General features: G+C 40.1%; 1 protein-coding gene across 1 annotated transcript in view; it reads right to left on the bottom strand.

The window, feature by feature from the left end:
* Positions 1-13,246, bottom strand: part of KMO (kynurenine 3-monooxygenase) — a 50,657-nt gene that overhangs the window by 16,142 nt on the left and 21,269 nt on the right. The window contains 3 exon segments of the mRNA XM_010384698.2: positions 1,748-1,913; positions 4,208-4,295; positions 9,643-9,691. Of these exon segments, the coding sequence (XP_010383000.2) occupies positions 1,748-1,913; positions 4,208-4,295; positions 9,643-9,691 (303 nt within the window).

Raw genomic sequence — 13,246 nt, 5'->3', positions numbered from 1 at the left:
GCCCAACACACAGACACAGAAATGAGTACGTGCATAACTCTTGACCTTACAGTGCAGTCGAATAGGCAACAGGAATACATATGAAAAGCAATTACTTCTTTTTAACACTTTTAATACTAGTGGTAGAAAGCCATTTACCCAATCTCTTGCCCCTACTCCAACCATCAGAGGAGTGCAAGTGCCTATTTCATGCATTACATTAAGAACAAAAGAAAAAAAAGACACAAAGAAAAATAGAGAAAGTCTCATAAGATTGTTTTTGGGCCATGGCAAAATGTTCCCATGTCTGAGTCACATTGCTATGCCTAAACAATGTTCTTAAAAGAGTGGAGACATTTTCTAAACCATCAATTATTACTATTTATTATGTATACCTAGAAAATAAAGGGCTTTCTTAAATCTAGCAAGCACAGTTCTTCTTAAGTGTGGAACAATTTTTCAGCAGAATTCTGTTATCCTATAATCCAGAGTTACAGATTCTAGGCCATGAGAACAGAAGCTATCTGAAAACCAGTACAAAAAGCACTAAAAAATTAGTGAATGCATTTTGACCATGAGGATGAAATAGAAAGGTAAGGAAATGTGAAAATATGGATTTTACTGGCAGATATTTAGTATTTAACAACACTATCCCATATTGACTAGCTATTTTACAGTTGTCTGGATTTCCGAGGATAGATGAAATCAGCATCTTAAAAATGTATGCTTTATATGCAAATCAAGTATTTAATGTTGTTTGCATACCCATACTTATAAGCCAATATCCTTACTGTTTCCGTTAGTATTTTTTTCCTTAACAAGTTCCTATACTTACTTGCTTATGACAACATCAAAAATTACATACCACTTATTTGCCTGTGGTCACATACGGTTTAACCAGGAAATGAGAAAAACACAATAGAAATCACTTTGCAACAATTTTCTAGTCATTTTATTTAATAACTATTATTTGATTTAATCATGGTTATAAGAACTCTGGATTGTCAGTATACTGAAGGATTCATCATCAACTTGTTTTTTTCTCCCAAGAGAACATAGCCAAATGATATTATTCAAATCCTTTATGTGTTTCCAGTAGAAGCGTTGTAACTTCTCCCTTCCCTTCCTTTCCCTTCCCTTCCCTTCCTTTCCCTTCCCTTTCCTTTCCTTCCCTTCCCTTCCCTTTCCTTCCCTTTTCCTTCCCTCCCTCCCTCCCTCCCTCCCTCCTTCCTTCCTTCCTTCCTTCCTTCCTTCCTTCCTTGAAGACAGGCTTGGGCTATGTTGCTCAGGATAGAGTGCAGTGGCATGATCTCAGCTCACTGTAGCCTTGACCTCCCAGGCTCAAGCAATCCTTCCATCTCGGCCTCACAAGTAGCTGGGACCACAGGGTGTGCCACCATCCCTGGCTAATTTTTGTATTTTTTACCAAGACAGGGTCTCCCTATGCTGCCCAGGCTGGTGTTGATCTCTTGGGTTCAAGCCATCCTCCTACCTTGGCCTCCCAAATTGCTAGGATTACAGGCCTGAGCCACTATGCCCAGCCTTCTGCTTTCTTTTTCACTCAAGAAAGCATACCAAAAAAGAAAGGACTGAGAATTGTATTATTAAAAAGATACCTATGCATCCAATTTATTATTAATTACGAAGTTCTTGTGATAGGCCTCAAAATGGATCAAGACATGTTGCTGAGAACGACTGCACTAGAATATGCATTTGCACTCATGGTGCAAGGGTTGTGGGAAGGCGTTGAGAAAGGGCAAGGACTTACATCTCCGTTCCTAGGTGGAATAGTCAACTCCATGTACCCATGAGGAATGTACTGCTGACTGTAATCAAAGCGAGGTTTCTTCATCAGGTGAGATCTGACAGTTGAATAGGCTCCATCACATCCTACAATAAGGTCACAAGTGACGTCTTTGGGAACTTTGTCAGATCTGAAAAACAGAACAAAACATCCAAAAGAAAAATATGTCTAGTGGTGAAAATGATGATGTACCTCTGGGTATGGGAAGTAGTGGCTCCACAGATAACTTAGAAAGCTCACTTTTACATGTTTGATTTGGAGCTTTGAGTTAATAGATGTAACATTTTGATGAAAACACTTGTCCCAGTCATACATTTGCTTATGAGAATAGCACAACACCCTACTGATTAATAGACATGGTAGGCCACAGAAGTGTGACAGGATTTGAGATTTTTGCATGAAGACGGAGAATCTTGAAAACAGGGCAAGTGTTCCAAGTGTACAAATGACTGTATGTACAACCACAGGAATGTGACCAGGATTTTCTAACAATACATTTGGCTTGAGCAGAGGTATTAGAAGAAAAGCTTAAGAAAAGAATACAAGGTAGGGCGAGAAAGGAAGAGGAAAAGAAGAGAATCCTGAATGTTAAGATAAAAGATTTCAAAACATTATTCTGGCAAAAGGGAAACTGAATTTTTCTTTTTTTTTTTTTTTTTTTTTTAATTATACTTTAAGTTCTAGGGTACATGTGCATAACGTGCAGGTTTGTTACATATGTATACTTATGCCATGTTGGTGTGCTGCACCCATCAACTCGTCAGCACCCATCAATTCATCATTTATATCATGTATAACTCCCCAATGCAATCCCTCCCTCCTCCCCACTCCCCATGATAGGCCCCAGTGTGTGATGATCCCCTTCCCGAGTCCAAGTGATCTCATTGTTCAGTTCCCACCTATGAGTGAGAACATGCGGTGTTTGGTTTTCTCTTCTTGTGATAGTTTGCTAAGAATGATGGTTTCCAGCTGCATCCATGTCCCTACAAAGGACGCAAACTCATCCTTTTTTATGGCTGCATAGTATTCCATGGTGTATATGTGCCACATTTTCTTAATCCAGTCTGTCACAGATGGACATTTGGGTTGATTCCAAGTCTTTGCTATTGTGAATAGTGCCGCAATAAACATACGTGTGCATGTGTCTTTGTAGTAGAATAATTTATAATCCTTTGGGTATATACCCAGTAGTGGGATGGCTGGGTCATATGGTACATCTAGTTCTAGATCCTTGAGGAATTGCCATACTGTTTTCCATAATGGTTGAACTAGTTTACAATCCCACCAACAGTGTAAAAGTGTTCCTATTTCTCCACATCCTCTCCAACACCTGTTGTTTCCTGACTTCTTAATGATTGCCATTCTAACTGGTGTGAGATGGTATCTCATTGTGATTTTGATTTGCATTTCTCTGATGGCGAGTGATGATGAGCATTTTTTCATGTGTCTGTTGGCTGTATGACAAAGGGCTAATATCCAGAATCTACAAAGAACTCAAACAAATATACAAGAATTTTTCTATTAGGGGAATGATGTATGAAGAGTTGCAATTTAAGAAAACTTCCTTGGCAGTTTGAAGTGAAGGCGGAATGCCAAAGGGAGCAGAAAACAGGGATGAGGTGATGGAAACATATTATATTACATGTGCAGGGATGACAGCCAGAAGTACTGTCCTACAGCTAGAAGGAGGAAGACAGACTCTGAAGCTCGTAGAAAGTAGGAGATACTGAGGAGTGTTATAGATTTAATGGGAGAGGACAGGGGAAAGAACACATCATGAATGATTCTAATTATTCGGGCATTAGTTCTGGGGAAGTCAGGAATGGGATGTGATCTGGGAGAAGCAGGTGATCAAGGTTTTAGATGTGTTTAAGATAATGGCAAGATGTTCCAGCAAGGATGTGTGATGAGAAATTAACATAAATTGATTAGAGCTTCTATAAGGATTTAGAACGAAGAAAGAGGCTTGGACTGGAAATATTCATCTTAGAGATGTGGTTGTTGAACCCATGCATGTGGATCCATAGCATATCGCAAGAGTGGGATATGAGGCTTGGAACCTTAGAGGAAATAGAATCATCCGAGGAAAGGCAGAGAAATAGCACCTGGAAAGAGAACAGGACAGCAGTGGAGGGTCACGTATTTGTGAGAGAGGAGAGAGTTTGAAGCACATTAGAGTCACCAGTGTGGAATACAGTACAGTAGGAAGGTGAGCGAGTATGAGAATTAAGAATTATTGGCATTGGTGTTCAGATGGCATCAGGGCCTATTTTCAATCTAAAATTCCTTGAATCTAGAAACTATTTGGTTGATCCTTTCAATAATCTTTTAACTCTTTCAAAAGAGCCAAAGAACAAAGTTTGTGGATACAATTCTCCACTCCCAGCTTTCACCTCTGAAGTCCAAAACCTGACCCATAGTTACCCAAGCACTGTGATCATTCCTTCCTCTGGATTACATTTCAACAGCTTGTGGTTAAAGTGCATTTTCACACTGGGGTATTTCTCAGCAGCTGAGGAAATGGAGAAAGAGGCAAACAGAATGAAATTTCAATTCTTACTTCACTTAATGAAATTGAAATATTGTTTTCTGGGAACAGTATGGTAGAGAATTTTATTCATAACAATGTTAAAATAAGTTCACTTAAATGGAATTTGACAACTGGTAACTATTTCAGTATAATTTGCTAGTAAAACAGATGAGTAAAAATCAATTATTCTCATCTCAAAAAGTAAATATCCAACTGATTCCACTGTGCAAACTCTTGCATTGCTGTAATTATTAGCACCCTGGGAAAGAAGCAAGCATCTCATATTTCAGACGTCGCCTCTAATCTGAGGGTTTGCTGTGATTGGAAATATTCAGCCAAACTCCTTTCCTCATATTATGCATGTCTCTATATCGCTTTTTAGCTAGTTTTCCGGAATTCCGATTGAAGTTGTCACAAATAGAGATTGTTGACTTTAAATCTCTTTGAAATCAAACACTGGAATAGTTAGGGGGAAAATGAGTAAGAAGCTTTGAAACTTCTCAATAAACTAAAACAAATTATTTTCATAATTTTCTGCTTTGCCTGCTAGCACTCTAGAGAATTGAGTGAATTTCAGTTTATGAACTATTAAGTATGTCCTTGTTACAACAGGAAAATATGATTTTGTCCCTATTAATGCTCATGTATTCATCTATAAATATAGCCTATCTACTATTCTTAAAGGCACAAATCAGAATACAGGTGTTAGAGCTGGAATAGACCTCAGAGATGATTTAGTTCAAACTCCTTCATCTTAAAAAGGGAGTAAGCAAGATTCTGGAAGTAAAGGTCAAATGCTTGAGGTCACACAAAGTGAAAAAATTAAGGACCAAGCTAATCAAGTTGTATACATTAATTACGTACAGTTTTTTGTATGTCAAAAAAGTAAATAAAAAGAATGTTGAATTTGAAAAAAATGGGGAAAATAAGACAGGAGTTCTATTCCTGCCCGTACTTATCTCCCCTCTTCATCTCAATCTTGTCTTATTTTACTCTCTTTTGTTTCAGTTTGATTTGGGGTTTGAAGATTTTAACTTTCTTGCAAAACCTGACAGACCCTAAACCAAAGAAATTCATCTATGTAGAAGAAGTAGTTTGGCAAATAACTTTGAAGTAATCAGAGTTGACCTGATATGCCAAGGATATATTTTAGAAACATAACATGTGTTGGTGACATAAACTTTTAACAAAATTATGTTTATGTTTTACACAAGTGTATAGTATTACATCCTAAATAATTTTTTATAGAACATTAGTCCTGGGATATACTCCCTCAAAAAAACTATTCCGTTGTCAAAGACAGAAAAGTAATGCCGAATACTCTGTCTTGGACTGTGTTGTCCTAGTGTCCAGCCACATATGGCATTTGAGTGCTTGGAATGTGGCTATCCTAAATCGAGATGTGTTGCCTGCATTGCATTTTGGCAAATTAGAACAAAAAGTATATATAAAAAGAATGGCAGTGAATAACTTTCTGATATTGATTACATATTGAAATGATAATATTTTGGATATATTAGGTTAAAATATATATATATATATATATATATTTTTGAGACAGATTTTCACTCTTGTTGCCCAGGTTGGAATGCAATGGCGCAATCTCAGCTCACTGCACCCTCCACCTCCCGAATTCCAGAGATTCTCCTGGCTCAGTTTCCTGAGTAGCTGGGATTACAGGTGCCCACCAACACACCCAGCTAATTTTTATGTTTTTAGTAGAGATGGGATTTCACCATGTTGACCAGGCTGGTCTCAAACTCCTGGCCTCAGGTGATCCATCCACCTCAGCCTTCCAAAGTGCTGGGATTACAGGTGTGAGCCACTGTGCCTGGCCTAGGTTAAAGTATCTTATTAAAAATAACACCACCTTCTTCCTTTTTTTTTTTTTTAAACATGGTTAGTATAAATTTGAAAAGTACATACATGCCTGGTATTTGTGGCCACATGTTGGACTATGCTGCTCTGGAAGATCCGCAATGCAGACCAAGAATATAATAAAAGCCCTGGAGAAGTACTATAAGAAAAAAGGCGGCCGGGCGCGGTGGCTCAAGCCTGTAATCCCAGCACTTTGGGAGGCCGAGACGGGCGGATCACGAGGTCAGGAGTTGGAGACCATCCTGGCTAACACGGTGAAACCCCGTCTCTACTAAAAAATACAAAAAGCTAACCGGGCGAGGTGGCCGCGCCTGTAGTCCCAGCTACTCGGGAGGCTGAGGCAGGAGAATGGCGTGAACCTGGGAGGCGGAGCTTGCAGTGAGCTGAGATCCGGCCACTGCACTCCAGCCTGGGCGGCAGAGCGAGACTCCGTCTCAAAAAAAAAAAAAAAAAAAAAAAAAAAAAAAAAAAAAGGCTGAAAACTTGTTTGATGCAGGATTTGTCAGACTTATTTGGCCACACGTCCTTTGTCTGTTTACTTTGGCTTAACAATTATTAACATCTCACAGAACAGCGGATGAACCGTGAAACAATCCCGCATGAAATGCGGAGGTAAGGAAATCATGAAAAGACAATGTTTTCAGAGGGGAGGGTGTGCAGTTAGGGAGAAGTGAGCATTTATAATTGATTAAATATGTGGAACGAAAACCTCCCACATTTGATGCCCCGTAAACAAAGAACAAACTTTATATGCCCAACAAAGCTTAAGAGTGAAGAGATTCAGCATTCATTTTATTGATGTATTTATGGCATTTATGAAATTGTGTGCCATGCAGCACATTCCTAATGAAAAACAATTTGGGGAACTTCTGCTGTGTACACTAAGATTGTACCTTTCCCATGTTTTAAGTTCCTTAGTATCAACAGATGTTTAATATCTAATATCGGAGGCAGAAGTCATAATAGTTAAAAGCATGGACTTTGGGATAAACAGACTCAAATTTAAATCCAGATTCCACCACTTATTAACGGTGTGATCCAAGCTCTCTAAGCCTCCATTTCACCATCTGTGAAACTGAAATAAAAGTAATTTCCCCCTCATAGGGTTGTTGGAAGGGTTATGCAAATCTATGCATGTAAAACACTTAACATAGAGCTTGGTGCTTCAATGAATGTTTGCTGTTATTTTTATCTTGATAAAGTGAGAGGATTTTAGAAAGACGGTGTCATAGGTCTGCTATGCTGCTTTTTGTAACAGCTGTTTTGTGGGTTTTTCTTGTTGTTGTTTTGTTTTGATTTTTTCGAGTTGACGACTTGCTCTGTGGCCCAGGGCTGGAATGCAGTGGTGCAATTATACTTCTGGGCTCAAGCCATCCTCCCTCCTCAGCCTACCAAGGTGCTGGAATTACAGATGTGAGCCACTGCACCTGGCTGGTTCATTTGCTTTCTTGAGATCAACCTGGATATACCTAGCAAACTGCCTCCACTCCACCCATCTACCCATCCAAAAGGCAGTCTGACAAATATAACTAAAGAGATACAATTAATAATAATACTAAACCCTCTTTCTTATATCTGGTGAATCAACTAAAGTGAAATTTCTCATAGCCCTCCCCTCCCAGTTTAATCCCATTAGATTCAGTTACATTCAGTAGATATATTGAGGGGATTGTGGAGAAACAAAGGTAAATCATGTACAGCCTCTATTTAAAAATTAGAGTCTACTGGGCTCCATCACGAGGGACTAGTTTAAAAGACAGTAGAAATATTAAGTGGCATGCTTTGCTGGGAATAAATCTGTTTAATACAAATGCTGAAGGGAGGAAAAGCAACTACAATGTAGGCTTAAACTTAGTAAGGGATACATGGAGTGTGATTGGATTGACTATGCAAGCTACAAATTTAATATTTAATCCAGTGGCTTTTCCGTGAATAGGTAGGCCTTTTTTAGTTACACAAATTTAAAACTTTAGGATTATATTTTACACCTTTCTCTTTCTCAACTTTCTATATCCCCTATCTATCGATTTGTACTGTTACAAATACCATGAATCTACACCTTACTTTCTAACCACATTACTATAGCTTTATTCTTGGGCCCTTTTGTGCCCAGAGATTATGGAAACGCCTTGAAGATTGCAACACCTTCTCAGTCTTCACACTACGGCTTTTCATCTCTCTAACAGGCAAATCTTTATTATTATTTTTATTATTTTATTATTGGGACTGAGTCTCCCTCTATCACCCAGGCTGGAGTGCAGTGGCATGCTCTCAGCTTGCTGCAACTTCTGCCTCCTGGGTTCAAGCAATTCTCCTGCCTCAGCCTCCCACGTAGCTGGGATTACAGGCATGTGCCACCACATTCAGCTAATTTTTTTTTTATTTTTGTATTTTTAATAGAGACAGGGTTTCACCATATTGGCCAGACTGGTCTTGAACTCCTGACCTTGTGATCCACCTGCCTCAGCCTCCCAAAGTGCTGGGATTACAGGCGTGAGCCACTGCGCCTGGCCCAAAGGGCAAATCTAATTGTATCACTTTGCGAATTGTTTGAGTTTATCTATCGTTGCATTAGAGTGTGAGTTCTTCATCAGTGTGAACACTCATTCACTCGGTGCCTAGGAGACCGTGGGGATTCAGTACGTGTTAAACAAATGATTTCAGTTCAGAGAATAGTCAGTGAAGTGGGTGCTAGCACCTGTAATCCCAGCTACTCTGGAGTCTGAGGTGGGAGAATCACTTGAGTCAGGAGTTCAAGACCAACCTGGACAACATAGAAAGACTCTGCCTTTAAAAACAAATTAAAAAAATTAGTCGTATGTGGTAGCATGTGCCTGTAGTCCCAGCTTCTCGAGTGGCCAAGGTGGGAAGATAGCTTGAGCACAGGAGTTCAAAGTTACAGTGAGCCATGATTGCACCACTGCACACCACTCTGGGTGACAGCAAGACCTCATCTCTAAAAACTTTAGGCAATTGATATTTTCAAGAAGGATTTCGTTTATTTATTTCTTTTTTTTGAGACAGGGTCTCCCTCTGTTGCCCAGGGTGGAGTGCAGTGGTGCCATCACATCGCTCACATCTCACTGTAGCCTCCACCTCCCTGGCTTGAGTGATCCTTCCACCTCAGGCTCTTGAGTAGCTGGGACTATAGGTACACGCTTCCACACCCAGCTAATTTTTCATTCTTTGTAGAGATAGGGTCTCTCCATGTTGCCAAGGCTGGTCTCAAATTCCTGGGCTCAAGTGATCCTGGCCTCACTCTCTCAGAGTGCTGGGATTACAGGCATGAGCTATCGTACCTAACTTCAAGAAGGACTTTGTAATGTACGTAGTCTTGCTCTTCATAACCCATGAAAAGGAGCAGCAAACAAATCCAGTAAATCACATGACAAGATTAGTGTCATGTGCTTTACTCAAAATGACAACTGGTGAATCAAAACATTAGACTTACCAGTCAATAGATCCTTGTTTAGATTTTCTCTGCTTACAGAAAGGATATACTGCAAGAAAAGTAGAGTAGATACTGTTTGTTTCTGGTGAATAGGCAAATATAATTCTAGGTTATTCACTCAGCAATAAAACATATTTATTATTTAGCAGAGGGTTGCAAGCTTAATTTTGTAACCATTTCGCTAAGTGACCTTTGTTTTTTTTGTTTAAAAAAGAACACTTCAGCCAAACACATATAATGCAATATCCAAGTTTATGCTTAGGCTTTTTCAAAGTTTAATACTTTAAAAATCAAATCCTTCTCTTGTAGCTAAAATATAATTTTCATCAAGAGAGTTCTATATCAAAAACAAATCATAAATGTAATATTTTCAGCTTAGGTCTCCAAATTGAGCTCTTAGAAAAACTTCAGTCATGACAGTATCACTAGAATCAAAGTGTTATTTCCTGAAGAGACAACTTTGAAGGCTTTCATTTCAATGTAAAAGGTGTGTGTGTGTGTGTGTGTGTGTGTGTGTGTGTGTTGGTTGTGGTAGGGATGAAGGTTGATAGGAATAGGACCAGTCCTTGCATGGAACATGTGTTGGTTGTTTCTAACTTTATAGGACAATTCAGCAAAGCTGACCCTCTCCTGAGGCAAGGTAGGCACAGTGCCTATGGGCCTACAGTACTTTTTTTTTTTTTTTTTTAAACAGAGTCTTGCTCTGTTGCCCAGGTTGGAGTGCAATGGCAAGATCTCAGCTCACTGCAACCTCCACCTTCCGGGTTCAAGTGATTCTCCTGCCTCAGCTTCCCAAGTAGCTGGGATTACAGGTGCCTGCCACCACACCCAGCTAATTTTTTTTTTTTTTTGATTTTTAGTAGAAATGGGGTTTTGCCATGTTGGCCAGCCTGATCTCGAACTCCTAGTGATCCACCAACCATGGCCACCCAAAGTGCTGGGATTACAGGGATGAGCCACATCACCAGGCCACTTTTTCCCTACTGATTTAAAAATAAATCACTTTTTCCCTATTGATTTAAAAATAAACTAAAATCAAAACTAAATAAATTTTAGTTTATTTTTAAATCAGTAGGAAAAAAGTGGCCGGGCATGGTGGCTCATCCCTGTAATCCCAGCACTTTGGGAGGCTGAGGCAAGCCGATCAATTGAGGTCAGGAGTTTAAGACCAACCTGGCCAACATGGCAAAACCCCGTCTCTACTAAAAATACAAAAATTAGCCAGGCGTGGTGGCACGTGCCTGTAGTCACAGGAAGCTGAGGCAGGAGAACTGCTTGAACCCGAGAGGCAGAAGTTGCAGTGAAACGAGATCGCACCACTGCACTTCAGCCTGGATGACAGAGTGAGACTCTGTCTCAAAAAAAAAAAGAAAAAGAAAGAAAGGAATAAAAGAAAGAAAGAAAAGGAAAAAAAGAAAAATGTTAAGTATTATATAATAACAAATATGTAATAATAAATCCAGCATGGATTTTATTAATCTTTATACCAATGAACCCATAAAATCTAATTTTTAATATTTATTATTTTTCTAGAAAAGGAGCCCATGGAGGCCAAAGTGCCACTTGGGGCCCATTAAAGTCATAATGCAAGCTGGTAATTCATGGTGAATCTATTCTTTAAAATTTTAAAGCGTATAATTTCCCAAATTATGGGACATAGCAAATATTTTTAACACATATATGCTAATTTATGAATCTTCACCTCATCCAAAAATAGAAGTATACATTAACAGCTAAATCTATACTTGGTGTAAAAATAACTTGGTCAGCGGCAATGGCTGAAGAGGAAATTCCTGTCTTTGTATAATTTAAAATGAACAGAAACATCTTCATTCTCTTCCTCAAAGCTAGGTTATTAATAGACTGTATTTCAACAGAAATCAAATTTGTTATTTAAATTATGTTAGGAAACATTCAAATTATAAAGGTTTTTTAATTTTTAATTTTTTTTTTTTTTTAAATTTTTGAGACAGGGTCTTGCTGTTGTCCAGGCTGGAGTGTGGTGGCGTGATCATGGCTTACTGCAGCCTCAACCTCCCGGGCTCAAGCGATCTTCCCAGCTTAGTCTCCCAAGTAGCTGGGACTACAGGCGCCCGCCACCATGCCCGGCTAATTTTTAAATTTTTAATGTAGATACAGGGTCTTGCCATGTTGCCCAGGCTGGTTTCGAACTCCTGGGCTCAAACAATCCATCTACCTTGGCCTCCCAAAGTTCTGGGATTACCAAATTATGAAGATTAATTTACATGGGGAAGATATTTTCTTTCCACCTCAGTCAACTGGGAACTGATAGACTTGTCAGCCCTGCAGGAACACCAGAATGTCCCTCCCTCCCTCCCTCCCTCCCTCCCTCCCTCCTCCTTCCTTCCTTCCTTCCTTCCTTCCTTCCTTCCTTCCTTCCTTCCTTCCTTCCTTCCTTCCAGCTCCGCTTCCCGCCTCCCAGGTTCACGCCATTCTCCTGCCTCCGCCTCCCGAGTAGCTGGGACTACAGGCGCCCGCCCCTACGCCTGGCTAATTTTTTGTATTTTTAGTAGAGACGGGGTTTCACCATATTAGCCAGACGGTCTCGATCGTCCGACCTTATGATCCGCCCGCCTCGGCCTCCCAAAGTGCTGGGATTACAGGCGTGAGCCACCGCGCCCGGTCACGCCTATAATCTTAACACTTTGCAAGGCCAAGAGAAGGTGGGCTCCCCGGGGATGTGAAGAAATCCCAGAGTCATGGGAATGGCTTTGTGCTCCCGCAGGCTGTGGAACTGACCAGGTAAAGCAATTTTATGCAGTTCTTAAAGGGCAAGGAGGCCGCCATATTTGACCGAGATATAAAAGTGACGGTAAAGAAAAACTGAAGTATGTGGGGTCCCTGTAAATTTTGCATAAACTCAGTTCTTAAGAATTGAGAAGTAGCAGGAATGATGCGGGAGGGGCCGTTTCCTCCTTGTAATGCATTGAAGGCCACAAAATGGGAACTCACACGCACACGTTCACTCTCTTGGGGAATGTATGCACGCAGTCTCTCTCGCTCACACACACACACACTCACACACACAGACACGGTGGTGGGGGTGATGGTGTCAAGTCCAAGTCCCTCTCCTCATTTAGCTTTTCTGATATCTGAACCGTATCTTATCTATGGATACATTGCTGGTTCAGTCTCTGAAGCGGGGACTGCTATGGTGACTTGGCCTTCCTCTGGACATTCCTTGTTAATACAAGTGAACAGTGAGACGATTACGTTGATTTCACTCTCAACTCAGTGAAACAAACACCCAGAAGATGGTTAGAATTGTAGAACCTCTGCCTCCACCCCAGTCCTAATGAGTCAGACTGCATTTTAACAGGATCCCGGGTGAGTTTGAGAAGCACGGGTCCACTTTCAATGAGAGCTCTGCTGAGGGTCAGAGACTTCGAAGAATATGAATCTCACTCAGACTCTGCACTTCATAGAAGGAGGCATAGCTGGATAAAAATAAAGCAAGTTGGAGTTTTTCTCTTGTCGATGGATGTTTGGTGCATTCATTATCTCTCAAGAACAGAATCAGAAGGTCTAATTAGATGAAATACATATTTCCCCCTGTTCTGTGTGTTACTGTGTGAAAGATAAG

Source organism: Rhinopithecus roxellana, chromosome 8 (genome assembly GCF_007565055.1).
Source record: "Rhinopithecus roxellana isolate Shanxi Qingling chromosome 8, ASM756505v1, whole genome shotgun sequence".
Taxonomy (NCBI): Eukaryota; Metazoa; Chordata; class Mammalia; order Primates; family Cercopithecidae; genus Rhinopithecus; species Rhinopithecus roxellana.
Note: the sequence above shows the minus strand (reverse complement) of the source record. Positions and strands in the feature narration are given on the sequence as shown.